The 15,526-nt window shown below is 38.0% G+C and overlaps 1 protein-coding gene across 1 annotated transcript in view; it reads left to right on the plus strand.

Moving 5' to 3' along the window:
- Nucleotides 1–700: 700 nt before the first annotated feature.
- mapk1 (mitogen-activated protein kinase 1) overlaps nt 701–15,526 on the plus strand; it is a 49,422-nt gene continuing 34,596 nt past the window's right edge. Inside the window, exon 1 of the mRNA XM_079816171.1 lies at nt 701–1,151. Coding sequence (XP_079672297.1) covers nt 1,006–1,151 — 146 coding nt within the window. The 5' untranslated portion in view covers nt 701–1,005. The remainder of the gene's footprint in view (nt 1,152–15,526) is intronic.

The raw sequence follows: 15,526 nt of genomic DNA on the forward strand, positions 1-15,526 counted from the left end.
CAAGCATGTATATATTTAAGAAAAAAATATTATTTTTATATATAAAACATTTATATTTATATATATTATAGATTATATGTAAATGTAAATTATATAAATGTATATACAGTATATACATGCAAATATTTCTTAAATATATACATGAATGTGTGTGTATTTATATATAAATAATAATTAACAGAGTACACACACATATTATGTAAACACAAACTTTTATTTTGGATGCGATTAATTGCGATTCATCTTTTGACAGCCCTAATATATATATATATATATATATATACACGCCAGAACTTGTTTTCCCATTTATAGTGACACCTCTACTGCCCCCATTTTGAAAGAAATCAGGAGAAAGGTATTTCATTCAGCATTCAATTTATTCATTTCACTTTTGGTAAGTTTTTTAGGCAGTAAAGCAATATTGTAACGCATTACTTTTAAAAGTAACTTTCCCCAACACTGTTTATAAGTGGTTAAACTGAACTCAATCCGTGTTACAAATAGCCTACTATCCCTCCCCAACATGATATATCTGTTTAAATTTCCTAATTAGATCCATAATTTCGTAAAATCAAGATGACCTACCCACCATGAATCCCGATTCATCAACAGATTATCATCGTTTGACTTTGTAAATGAAGGCATCTTGAGTGTGTAACTTCTATCTCTATGGTAACCACTCTCCGCTCCCTGTCCACGTGATCTGCTCCGTTACTTCCTGCGGCAACACTCTCGCTCGCGCTACCGCTGCTGCTGCCTGCAGTCAGTCACTCTCACCACGCGCAGATTACTATCACTATATATATATATGCCAGTCAACAACGTTCCAGTCGTCCTTTCCCTCTCACTCTGACGCGAAGTCTTCGGTTTCGTTTAAACACGTCCCTTATACCGCCTCTTGTCGTGTTTTATTCAACCTAGAAGCTTTTTCCTGGTCTTTATAATCTGCTTTGGGTAAGAAAAGCGCGTTTGTTGTGCGTGTAAAGGCAGCCCAGTTTCTCAGCAATGGCGACAGCTGCGGTATCTGCCCCTGCTGGCGGCGGCCCGAACCCCGGATCCGGTGCCGAGATGGTCCGCGGTCAGGCTTTCGATGTCGGGCCGCGCTACAGCAACCTCTCGTACATCGGAGAAGGTGCATACGGCATGGTTTGGTAAGACTGGCTTTTATACTTGTAAGCATGTTACCATTTGTTCCCGTTGTTTTTCCGAGTATTGTAATTTATGTCTCCTTTTGTTGCTTGGATTTGTTCATTCAATCGCAGCGCTATGCACCCACCCCACTTCTTCTCTCTTTAACATGGACGTGCTGCTTTTGATTGAAACCAGTTGCATGCACTTTTCTTTTTTTTATGCTGGACTTTTACGCCTTTTTCTCTCGAGTTTTCGATTTGCATTGACTGAAAGAGACAAGTTCACACAGAGTCTGACATCTGTCAGAGCAGTTATGATCATGCTGCTATTGGAAGTTCATTATTCAGTCATTTTGCATTGCAAATTAACTTTTTAGGCTGTGCATTTTTTTTCTCTGTCAAACCTTTTTTTTTTTTTTGTATGAGGTTTCCTTGTTGAACCATCAACTTGATGGCATTGTAATTAAATGTAGTTGATGTACTTCCCACTAGATTTAAAATCACATTTGCATTGCACTGATTTGCAGAAACGTGCATATTGTTTTATGCATGATCTATGGGGCACTTCCAGTCTAAATAACTATTGTACAGTTAGCTAAGACCAGACATCAGGCATGGATTAAAACGTTATGGACGTATAGATGTGAAAATTGCGCAGTGCTTTTTCCAGGAATGTCAAGGTGGCAGGGCTCTCCAGGGCGGCGTGGGCGCAGGCTCCCCAAGGTTGTGTGAAACTGGTAGGAACAAGAGGCACTTGGATGCATTTCACTGTTGGATCTGCCCACGAAAAACTGTTGAAATTGATAGTCCTTGAGTTGGACCTACACCTCTAACTTTAAACGTTGGCTATGTATACTAGAGTGGATGAGCATCATTTTTTCCAGGAATAAATGTTTCACCAAGTTCCCAAGAGTTGGTGAATGTTTCCTAATTTGTAAATCAACCATGTATGCAGCTCGATTTATACAGTGGTGTTGACATTGTATGACAAAGGAGAATTGTTGTGGTTAAGTTTCAAGCTAGCTTTGTTGCAGTTGAGAGACTGCTGGCTCAAATTTGCAGTCTGATCGCCCATCTGTTCTGGTGAGAGGAGTCCGTTGGCTAAACGAATGAGCTCATCGCTGGCAGGCCTAGTTTTGCTCTTCTCGCACGGATGAATGAATGGTTCACACCCACTCCCAACAGCTACGGAGTAGAACAAGCCACCCTGGGTTGACTGTCATATGGACGTGTAGGCCTGTAACATGTTGTGCTGAACAGGCTGTAACAGTACTAAAGCTTTTAATGCAGCCTTGCTATTGACTCACAACAGCCTTTGCAAAAGAATTTGAGCAAAGAAGAATGTTGATTGATAAGTTAATCCAATGCGCTGTTATACTGGAGGGAAAAGCATGCATGTTAGGCTTGCTGTCATTTATTAAAGAGATAGTTCACCCAAAAATGAACATTCTGTTATTAATAACTCACCCTCATGTCGTTCCAAACCAGTAAGACCTTTGTTCATCTTCGGAACACAAATTATGATATTTTTTTATTCAATCCGAGAACTCTGACCCCTCCATAAACAGCCATTTAATTACCACTTTCATGGCCCAGAAAGTTGGAAAGACATTGATAAAATAGTCCATGTGACTCCAGTGGTTCAACCTTACTTTTATGAAGCGATACTTTTTGTGCGCAAAAAAAACAAACAAAAATAACGACTTTATTCAACACTTGTCTGTGTCAGATTTCTACGCAGTTTACGTTGGCCAGCTCCTGCGTCAGCGTCACACGCATGTGTCGTGGTGCTCACTTGAACATCTTCGGCCAATGGTAAGCTGGTGTTCTGGCATAGCTCCGAAACGCTGTATTGTATTTACTACGTCAACTGAGTAGGAGACTGACGCAGACGTGAAGAAATAGTTGAATAAAGTCGTTATTTTTGTTTGTTTTTTGTGCACAAAAAGTATTCTCGATGCTTCATAAAGTTAAGGTTGAACCACTGGAGTCACATTGACAGTTTTAACGATGTTTTTCCTACCTTTCTGGGCCTTGAAAGTGATTATTAAACAGCTGTCTATGGAGGGGTCAGAAACCTCGGATTTCATCAAAAATATCTTAATTTGTGTTCCGAAGATGAACGATGGTCTTACGGGTTTGGAACGACATGAGGGTGAGTAATTAATGACAGAATTTGCATTTTTGGGTGAATAACCCTTTGAGACGAGGTGTATTTTAAATGTTGTACCCTTGCAAAAAAGTCATGATGCAGAAATGGTGTCTAATATAGTACTACTTTTGTGTATACATATGTGTAAACAAAAAAGTTTGGTGGGTAAATGTGTTTTTGAAAGAAGTCTCTTATACTCACCCAGGCTGCATTTCTTTGATAAAAATACAGTAAACAGTAATATTGTGAATTCTGTTTGGGGGCTGTTAAATGCTTAAATCTGATTGGTTGATGAACATTCTAAGGCGTGTAATTATTTTCAGGGACACGCACAGCCAAAGTAGTTCCAGGCAGACCGCATTACAGTTTCATATCACTTCGCCAAATGATTTCAGTTATTTCAAATGTCTTTACAGCAAAAGAACCAAAACCCGCAGAATAATTGACTCCGGGTCATTGAATTATTGAAAGATAATGCACACCCTAGGTGTAACTGACTGCTTCGCCGACTGCATTACCACCTCAGGTGTGCATTATTTTTCGAATAATTCAATGTCCCGTCGTCAATTATTCCTTGCATATTATTAAAAAAAAATTCTATTTAAATATATATTTTATTATGGTTTCATTTATTCCTGTGATGCAAAGCTGTTTTTCAGCATCATTACTCCAGTCTTCAGTGTCACATGATCCTTCAGAAATCATTCCATGTGCATAAAAAAAGGGATTTTTTGTTTGTTTGTTGCTGACATCTGTTTTGGAGTACCCTTATGGAGAGCTGCTTATGTCTACTCCGGTATATAGACCTCAGTCAGATCAGATGCCATACTGAATTTAACGCAGTTGAATATGAGACTGTGAGGGATAGACGTACAATGGCACGCATTGTATGAAAGGTCCTAAATCACATAATTTTCACAGCTCACAACTTTTAAAACTGTTTTATGGAGTTTTTGTCTACTGATTTAAAAAAAAAAAAGGTGTACAATCTATTGAACGCACTGTTTTCATTCCTGTCAAAAAATTAAATAAGGCACTGCCCTGATCTGTAGGAGTCATAATAATATTCTTTGATTCCCAGGGAACCAAATTTTTTTATTACCTAATAGTTCCTTTTAATTCAGTTTGTCAATTGCGGTGATCCCATTTTTGGTCTATACTAGAGATGCGGACTGTCCTTAAATGCTGCACTGCCGCTTTGGAGTTCTGAATGTTCTAATGCATTTTGTTTTGTGCATTACACTCCTCTGTCCATGAGGAAGCGTTTTGGGTGACCGTCATCCTGTCCTGTATTATGCAAAACAAGACATGCTGTTACCAGTCGTTTTGTGAAACCAGTAATGTAAGTCATAAACAATAGGCTGTTTGATCGCAATCAGACACCGATTTCTTTGAATCCTAGAATATGTATGTTTACAGTTGCCGGAGCATTGCAGCAGATATTCGAAACCGATGACGTCCATGATCTTGGATCTGCTTTGTATACCAGACTCCTTCGTAAACACAAAACCGTTCCAGTAACTGCAACTGCGGGTCAGTTTCCTGCAATACCTTCCACCGGCCTGGCGTTCGTTGAGAGGCCCCCTGTGATGTAATGGCTGGAGAATGTGGAGTTTAGCTGTGTTATTGAGGGAGGTTGGGAACAGGCTGGGTTTCAATTTTAAACCAGAGAGCGAGTGAATGAGCGGAGTGAGGGCAGGAAATGGAAGGGAAGGGGTGGGTAAGTGGATTTAGGAATGGAGAAAGTGAGGCAAAAGGCTGCAGTCCATTTTGTTGTTCTGCTGCACTGAAGCGGTGATTCCCGTAAACGTGTGTGTGTGTGTGTGTGTACAAGCGCTTGCGCCCATTGTGTAACAGCGTCTAATTATGGGAGGTGACGTCCTCTGTAGATTCACATGGCAAGTGTAATTAAGCTGTATTATTGAGACTTAAATACAGCTTTTAGTGTTTTGGGTAAATGATCGAGATGTTAAATATATTCTTGATATTGAAAGCGTTTTGTCACACTTGCAGATTGAGGATATCGCTTCCACTAAGAAAAATGAAAAGGGCATAATGTGTATGTGCCTAAATAGCTGTAGCTTGTAAACGTTTTGCAGATCTTCAGTGTCCATGAAAGGGTTCATAGATGCTTTGATATGTGTGATATTACATAATCAAGTTCACCAAATCATTTGATTGTGCATGTGCTAGACCTTGCGTTCATAAGTAATAGATACTTACAAAACAATTATCTGGTAACACTTTACAATAAGGTCTCATTTGTTAGCATTATTAAATCCATTAGCTAACATGAACTAACAACAAGCAATACATTTTTCACAGAATGTTTTTGTCTTTGTTCTTTTGTTCCCTAATTCCCAATGGACAAATTCAAGTTCTGCCCTACATTTGTTTTTTTTTCTCATTCGAGAAGCAGCTATTTCCATTTCCATGCTGACTTTAATGTTCATGTTCACAGATAAAACGTTTTAAACTCTTTTTGCATTTTAAAAATGTATTGGTAAATATTGATATTAACATTTTAAAATGAATAAATACTGTAGAATTATTGTTCATTGTTAGTTCATGTTAATGAATGAGACCTTAATGTGTTACCAATTATCTTCTGTTAAAAGTTTTCTGGTTTGATCTCATATTCCAGAGACAGTTAATGTTGGTTGTTTTTGCCTTTGGCTCAAGTTTATGATTTGATTAAGTTTGTTTTGGGAAATATATTTGCATTTTTTACCATAATACACAATATTTGTTTGCTGTTGGCTCTGAAGACTGCAGATATTGTGTGCGTTTTAATCCTTTGACTTTGACTACAATATGTTTTTACTTGCTGGATTAATTCTCAAAAGTGTTGCAACACTTACGTGGTGTGCTGCTATCGCAGAAGTGGCTCTGTGGGTAGTGGCTCTAAAACCATAGGGAGGAATACTGCAGGATTGACTACCAGTTCCAGTTGACCCTGCCATGACCCTGTCTCTGTACTTCATCATTTGTCTCAGTGCCATGGTCATAACACTCGGGCTCCACAATATCGTTTTAGCATCTATATGGGGATGTGCATATCCGCGATAGTCACATTGTAAAATGTGAGATGTCAAGTAAAAGGATCACATTTGATCCGTGATCTGTACAGAACAGGCACCACAGTTTGAAAAGCACATGATTCTCAGATTAATTGCAAAGTTTAACCAACTTAGAGTAGAGCAGCACTAATTGCAATAGCCTTAGCTGTTTTTTGTTGTTGTTGTTTTGCCGATTTTTCTTTCAGAGACCTATAATTGACAGCATATATGAACAAAACAAGTAATAAAATAAGAACAAATAAACAAATTTCAAACAACAGCACAAAAAATGTAATAGAATAAAGAGAGATATGAAATAAACATGGCTTTACGTTTTTCAGGTGGGTATACAGTAGGTATGCGCAATATATCGAAATTATCGAAATATCACAAATGTACATATCGCTATATGCATATCGCAAGGGCATGCAATATCTGAATGATTTTAATAGGCGTTAAGTTTAATGGACGTTTTGGGTTGATGCATATAGCAGAGAATAGACTGAGCACATGACTGTTACTTATGTGACTTGCTTGACGTTAAAAAGAGTTATAAAATGCGATAACTTGCGAAAAACAACTCCTTGCAGTCTCGTGCTGTATGATGTCTGACACACACCGAAACAAGCCGTTCTTTTTTTCATGTCTTACACACTTGAACTGTCAAATACACACAGTTATGTCAAAATGCTATTCATGTAAACACAGTCGATTTTGCTTTAAGTGAACGATATCAGTTGGGGAAAGAAATATATTTTACACACTTAAATCAATATCATATTGCATTATTTAACAAGGATATTTTTCTTCAATATCGCACAGCCCTATATTCAGTGTATTCAGGTAAGATGTACTACAAAAATTAAAGTAATCAAGTGTAAAATAACACTGGATAGTCTTCATTGTAAAAAATTAAATGCAGATTAATGCTTACAATTAGTTACAAAAGTTATTCAGTCAAGAGCAGAGGGTGATTTTCTTTGTCTTTTGTTCTTTTATTAATGTGACAAGACAGACAGCATAAATATTAGAATATTAATATTAAGAAATATTATGCTGTCATAGGGCTGGGCGATGTGGAGCAAAAAATATATCTCGATATATTTTGCTATATCTCGATATACGATATATATCTCTATCTTTACAGGAAAAATAACCCCCCAAAAACTACTGCAAAAACAAATATGCCAAATACCACAAAGTCTTTTTTTTTTATTGAAGTGCAAAGAGGTAGGCAGTTCATGTAGGAACTAGCAACAAGTAGGGATGCAACAATACAGTAAGTCCACAGTTCAATACATACCTCGGTTTTTTTTACCACGGTTTTCGGTTCGGTTCTGATGGCTAGTCGCATTAGATTTTTGCTATTCTATTCTTAGCTGAACAGCAAGAGCTTAAAGGGGTGGTAAAACACATTCTTTTGAAGGCTTGATTGTGTTTGTGGGGTGCACTGTAACATGTGTTCATGCTTCGTTTAAAAAAAAATTGCCTTATTTTTCATATATTTGACCTTTATTCTACACTGCTCTGTCCCTCCTTGTAAAACGGTCTGATGCTTTCCGGGTTGTATGAAGCCAGTCCCTCAAAAATATGCAGTGGGCTCTGATTGGTTAGCTGGCCTAGTGTGTTCTGATTCGCTAACCGCAGTGCACGTCGGAAACGTCACGCCCCTTACCGCCCGAATCAGACCCAGAACATTTGAGTGAAGATGATCGAGCAGAACCTGTTCAGTCCTCGAGAGTAAAGACTGCGGATCTATAATGATCGCTACTGAATGGCACTTTAACTTTTGTATTTTTAGAACGATTATAGCCAAATATCTGTCGCAAGAACTAACCCAAAACAAACACTAAGCACTGGCTTTAACTAGTAAGTTAGCCAAATCACACACAGAACCATGTTTAGCATGCCTGTAGATAAACAATACATAAAAACTCTAATCAAAGAATCATTTACACTAATGCCAGGTTCGCTGTTGAGATTTTAACGTTAGTGTTTGTAACGTTAGGTGTTCGTCGGATAACGTTAAGTATGAATGAGCATTTAACAGACTGGTTTGCAGAACAGCGCTGTCATCTGTTTACTTCCTTGCTACAACCTATTACAGGAAAACACATCGATGAAAAATAAATCAGACTTACAGGTTGTGGCCCGTAAACAGCTTCTGTTTGTAAATCCAGCTTTCAGGACAAGCCGTTGTGCATATCCTGTATTGAACTCGCGAAGTTTGTGGAAGATTGTGTTGTCCTCCGTGAAATGTGCAGCGCGCGCGTCATGCATCCACGCACCGGCAGTGTTTTTTTCACGCAGCTGACGTTGTGCAAATCTGGTATTGAAATCGCGAAGACGGTGGATGCAGGGAGCCCTGCGCGCGCCTGATTCCCCGCTGACTCAAACACACGTGCATATAACATGCTGTATGTTAAACGCTCTGCAACGCACCCCCTTCCCAAGGAAGGCTGAACAGAGCAAGTACCCCAGACCTGCAATCCGGATGAAAATAACAGCGTTTCTTCGGCATTGCGGCAAAAACACAGCCTACTAACGCTTCCCCGCGGCGATACAAAATTGCCTCGCCCCCCTTATTTCATATTCCCCTGAGGAGGGGTTTATGTAAATATTGAGTGAATGTGTAGTAGTCCCTAGCGGCCGTTTGCTGTAGTCCTTAGAAACTGATTTCTTTAAAAGCAAATATCTCCCTTTGCTTTAAACTTTGAACGTTGTAACTTTGCAGATGTTGTTTATGCTCAAGCAGCAACATTACACGCTAGCTAAAGTTAGAATAGTGAAATCGTGGTTTACCACCCCTTTAAGGAGGAAAAAATACTATTTTTTTATTGCAATAATCGTTCTTTATTTTACTTAAAAGACTTGAAAAACCTTACTTAAACTTAAAACTTTACTTTTTAAAAAACTTGTACACATTCCTAGTGTACTGTATAATATAAAACAAATATCTATTTATAAAGATTTACACTGGCAGCTCAGAGCTGTACAGCAGCATTTAAGTATGAGATTGAATTAATAAATGTAAAAATAAAACACTACATAGACTTCCCTATAAAATATACATTGATTCTTATTAAAGCTACTGTATTAGTTTTTCAGTCAAGAGCCGTGAATGATTTTGTTTTTGTCTTTTGTTATTTTATTAACCACTAAAGGAATAGTTCACTCAAAAATGAAAATTCTGTCATTGATTACTCGCGCTCAAGTTGTTTTAAACCTGAATAAAGTTCTTTCTTCTGTTGGACATAACATATATTTTGAAGAATATTGGAAACCAAACAGTTGCTGGTCCCCATTGTAGGAAATAATTATATGAATGTCAATCGCTACCATCAGCTGTCTGTGTTCAACAGAAGAAATTAATACAGGTTTGGAACCACATTAGAGTGAGTAAATAATTACATCATTTTAGAGTGAACTGTCTCTTTAAGGACAAGCGGCAGCGTGTTCACTATAGGCTGCCCTGCTATCAATTTAAGACTTTCACGCATCTAATATACAAACACACGCCGATTTTACTTTCACTTTAGACATAACCGACTGTTTATTTTAACCTTGTGTGTATTTGACAGTATTAGCGCAGTAAGATTTAGTCTAGTAATCACTTGTTTGACAGGCTTTTAGTGCGCGCGCTCGGGAAAGCGTATGCGGTGCCCTACACGCAAGGCTTTAAAACGCATGCAAATAATGAATTTTCATTCAAAAATAAAACAACTCAAATCAAGGGCATAGTAAGTAACCTTCTCCAGCAAGCAAGCATCTCTCTCTCCGTAGTGTACAGTCGCGGGTGTTCTTGTCTCGCAAAGTAATGCTGCCTAGGTAAACTGTATCTTGGATCAAGTGTTTGAGAACCAACTGTCGGCATTCATGGCAGTAGACATCTGTCTGCTGTTCGTCCGACGCCTTAAAACCGAAGTATCTCCAATGGAACGAGTTCTGTAGCCTCAGAGCTGGTTGCGGACGCCGCCATGACAACACGCTAGGGGAGGGGGAACAAAAGCAAGGAGGCGGGGGGCGAGCGAGCGGGGGCGAGCACAGCACAGAGAAGGCAAACAAGCAAAGTGGCGGAATCAGAATTAAATATAAACAATATATTGATATATACGATATGTCAAAATCCATATCGTGTTTAAAAAATATCTCTATATATTTTAAATATCGAGATATCGCCCACCCCTACTGTCACTTTAAGAGTTTATGCACAGATCCAATATACTGTAACTAGGTTCCAAAACTGACTGTGTTTATCTCAGTACTCTACAAGACGTGCATTTTAACATAATTTTGTGTGTATTTTACCGTTTAAGCGCGAGTACTCATTTTGGTACTCGTTTAATTACTAAAATTATGAATTACTAAAATTATGCGCAATACAAGCACTACTTAACCGAAACGAGTGAGTGAGAGGAGGCGGGTGTGTGTCACTTCGCCGGCTGAGAGAAGAAAGCGTCTGGGCCAATTAGGAAAAAAAAGTCAGATTCTGGTCCCTGGCAGGTCGATCGGTGCATCTCTATATTAGAGTGATTCTTTATTATTTGCACGTGTTTTAGGGCCCGTCAGTTTAAACATTCAAGCAATTTTAAACCATTTGCAAGAAGATGTGAAAGAGAAGTCAATTCGGAAATCACGCACTGTTTACTGTGCGCGTACACAGTGCCGCACAGATGGCATGCGAATACAGAATTCTGTTATTTTCCGTGTGTATTTGTGCTTGAACGGACTCAAATTGTCAAAATGACCAACCACCAACGGTGCTACTCAGCCACCGCGGTGGTGCGGTTGTCACATTTACAGGCATAGCCTTAGATTTCATTTATATAGTTAAGACCATGCCTTATTTTACATTTGATTCAATTTCTGTACCTGAATACCTTAGGACAACAGTTTCCGGTGAAAAATGAACCTAGGGGTAATTAACACATGGTTACCGAGTAGATCGTTCTCTGGGATGCGTTTTCATGAAAATCGAATGAAAAGAGTTTTATCTCTAAAAACAGATTAGCTTATAACGCTAGTATATGGGGCATAGAATAAGTCAAATTAAACCACTAGTTAATACCACTAACAAGGCTCAAAATAGCCTCACGCTAACACGGTAGCATAATGAGGGTCCCTACATGCAAACCGAAGCATTGAGAACTTTGTAAGTGTACAAACAGTTTAATAAGAAGATTTATAAAGACAGTACATTACGCGTATACAGACAGGAGCCATCTTGGAAAACAGTCTCGACAAGTCGAGCCATGAACGCTGTGCTAAGTGATGAACTGTGACTTGGAATCTCAGATGGTCCGTTGTTTCCGGAAGAAAGCACTCAACGCAACAGAAAAAATAAATAAATAAAAATATTTTTTTTAAAAACTGACGCAACAGAGACTAGTGCTTCCAAAGGATACACTCTAAATAAAACTAAATGCTAAATGGCGGATTATTCAACCGTGGCTCGTAATGTTCTGTCTTAATAAAGTATCTTCTTATTAAACTGTTTGTACACTTACAAAGTTCTCAATGCTTCGGTTTGCATGTAGGGACCCTCATTATGCTACCGTGTTAGCGTGAGGCTATTTTGAGCCTTGTTAGTGGTATTAACTAGCGATTTAATTTGACTTATTCTATGCCCCATAGACTAGCGTTATAAGCTAATCTGTTTTTAGAGATGCATTCGATTGTCATGAAAACGCATCCCAGAGAACGATCTACTCTGTAACCATGTGTTAATTACCCCTAGGTTCATTTTTCACCGGAGTTGTCCTTTTAAGTCATCTGTTGAAATTTTCATATTGCAATATACTGTATATCATAGAAAAACTAAATATCACAATATCATTACTATTTTTTTTTCAATGTTGTGCAGCCCTACATAACTCTGAAGGAAAAGTGAATGTATGTGTTAATTACTTCACAAAGTATGCAGACATCTGTGGAAAAAGCTGGAGCTAATAGACGTGTTGTTGCTAATTGTATCGGCAGCTATTTTATGTTGATTTTTAATTGCTACTTTAGGTTAAAAAAAATTTCCAAACATTATCTTCTGTTAGATACAGAACATAATTCGGGGCGGCAGTGGCTCAGTGGTTCATGTAGGTTGTCTACAAACCGGAAGGTTGGTGGTTCGATCCCCGGTTTCACCTGACCAAGTGTCGAGGTGTCCATGAGCAAGACACCTAACCCCAGCTGCTCCCGACGAGCTGGATGGCGCCTTGCATGGCTGACACCGCCGTCGGTGTGTGAATGAGTGTGTGAATGGGTGAATGTGAGGCAAAAAGTAAAGCGCTTTGGATGGCCGTAGGTCTGTTAAAAGCGCTATATAAATGCAGTCCATTTACCATAATGCTCTAGTCTCAGTTTCAATCTGCACTGTAAGTTCACAGCATTTTTTTAAATGTATTTTCTACAAAATGCTTTCACTAAGTTATATTGTGCTTTTAGTAATATAACCATAGTTAGTTCTTTTGCTTATTAGGTAATTATACTAATTTCCTACATTGTTTGAGGGTAAGAGTTTCCTGTAGCTGTGACCATTAAACGCGTCACACAGGTCTGGTGTAAATGCTTATCTCTCTGTATGGCTGTTTGTTTTAGCAGGTTGACTCACTCATTCAGAGGCATGTATCTATAGCTGTAGTTAATTGAGATCTTCTGTGCCCTCGTTGCAAATAGCACCTCTTTATTATTGTTACAATTACCTTAATAATTACTATAATGACTGTTTGTCCACTTGAGCTTGAGTTGAGTAAATGCAGTCTATTTGTGCAGGTCGAATTTCCTGTGATGAGAATTATACGTTTTTCTTTTTGCATAATATTTAAGAATTGTATATTAGATTTTAGCTGAGACGGGTCAAGAATTTATTCTGAAGCACTTGATTCTTGGTCTGCCAAAACTAAATATTGTAATGTAATATAATATAATATACTGTATAATAAATACATTTCCTTAGGGCTTCACAATTAATCAGATTTTAATTATGACTACCATTTCTGCTTCTCTTGATTATTCAAGCATAATCTGTGATACTTGCATAGCATGAATATTGACTATATTGTTTGTGGTTGCTGAATAAATGCACTTACACAAACGTTGTGCTACAATATAAAAAAAAATGTTGCGGTTTTAAAATAAAAACATTAGGAATTTCACAGTTTTAAAGTTTTAGTGAAAAATAAAGCAACGATGAAGAACAATAAGTGAACATGCAGTACACAAGAGTATGTTGTGTTAGTAGGGCTGGGTATTTGATTTCGATTATTTTGGATATATATCTGGTACAATACATAGCAAATTTTCTCAAGGAAAACCAATCTCTTAACTTATGCTGCGTTCACACCAAACGCGAATAGAGCGTCAAAATCGCGTCTACCGCGTCTAGTTTCACGCGCGAAAATTTTGAATGCATTCGCGCGTCCGCAGCGAGTTGGACGCGCGTAGAAATCGAGCGCTGGAAGCGAAATTGACGTGCGTTAAAGGCACTCCAGGAGAAATATGTCATAAAACAGCACTCTGCCTCTTTATATTTTCATTAAAAATATATATTAAGCATTAATAGCCACACAAATGTGGTCCAGGCAACTCCTACATTATCTTCACTGCATGTATGTTTAAATATCCTTCAAATATAAAGTTATGAAACTTCTCTTTGCCCTCATTCAAAACGATTTGGCAGACAACAAATTATAGATTCATGAGAGCAAAGCTCGGCCGTTAGATCTACACAAGATGCACCACTACAGGACATCAGAGCCAGCGGCAAACGTCAGAAGGACTGGCCGAGGAAAGGCTGCCTTCGCCGGGGTTATGAGCGCTGATTGCCCGGTGACCAGGCACCACAGTTTGAAAAGCACATGATTCTCAGATTAATTGCAAAGTTTAACCAACTTAGAGTAGAGCAGCACTAATTGCAATAGCCTTAGCTGTTTTTTGTTGTTGTTGTTGTTTTGCCGATTTTTCTTTCAGAGACCTATAATTGATATATGAACAAAAATCTACTTCAATGCAAAATTTTATTTCAATAAAAAAACAAGTAATAAAATAAGAACAAATAAACAAATTTCAAACAACAGCACAAAAAAATGTAATAGAATAAAGAGAGATATGAAATAAACATGGCTTTACGTTTTTCAGGTGGGTATACAGTAGGTCTGCGCAATATATCGAAATATCGCAAATGTATATATCGCTATATGCATATCGCAAGGGCATGCAATATCTGAATGATTTTAATAGGCTACTTCAACATTGTGAAAAGTGTATGTTTTAGGTTGATGCATATAACAGAGAATAGACTGAGCACATGACTGTTACTTATGTGACTTGCTTGACGTTAAAAAGAGTTATAAAATGCGATAACTTGCGAAAAACAACTCCTTGCAGTCTCGTGCTGTCTGATGTCTGACACACACCGAAACAAGCCGTTCTTTTTTTCATGTCTTGTTACACACTCAAACTGTCAAATACACACATTTATGTCAAAATGGCTGTCTTGACGAGTATTCATGTAAACATAGTCGGTTATGCTTTAAGTGAACGATATCAGTTGGGGAAAGAAATATATTTTACACACTTAAATCAATATCATATCGCATTATTTAACAAGGATATTGCATATCGCATTTTTCTTCAATATCGCACAGCCCTAGTATTCAGTGTATTCAGGTAAGATGTACTACAAAAATGTAAGTAATCAAGTGTAAAATAACACTGGATAGTCTTCATTGTAAAAAATTAAATGCAGATTAATGCTTACAATTAGTTACAAAAGTTATGAGCGCTGATTGCCCGGTGATCGCCTGGATCTCACAACTCCAAAAACACAAGATTATTTTTTTTAAATAGGAGCTCTCTTTCTAAATAAACCACAGATGTGAGCTTTAAACAACTACATTCCCACCTGAAAAGTCTTAAAACTACATTTTGTGAAACAATAGTACTATTTTTAATTTATGCAGGGTTTCTCATACACGTCACTTTACCACGTGACAACAGCAAGCAGGCTCCTGATTGGTTAACGCGGCGCGAATTGATGCCAAAGTTCAAATTTTTTTGCCACAGATTGCGCAATCACATCGGATAGGTCACGCAAGACGTAGGCGGAAATACCACCCTAAGCAAACGTGCGAGGACTAATACAAACGCCCTTTAGCCAAAAACACTCCATCGTCAACTTCAAAATCTTCCAA

Source organism: Gobio gobio (genome assembly GCF_949357685.1).
Source record: "Gobio gobio genome assembly, chromosome: 4".
NCBI classification, from domain to species: Eukaryota; Metazoa; Chordata; class Actinopteri; order Cypriniformes; family Gobionidae; genus Gobio; species Gobio gobio.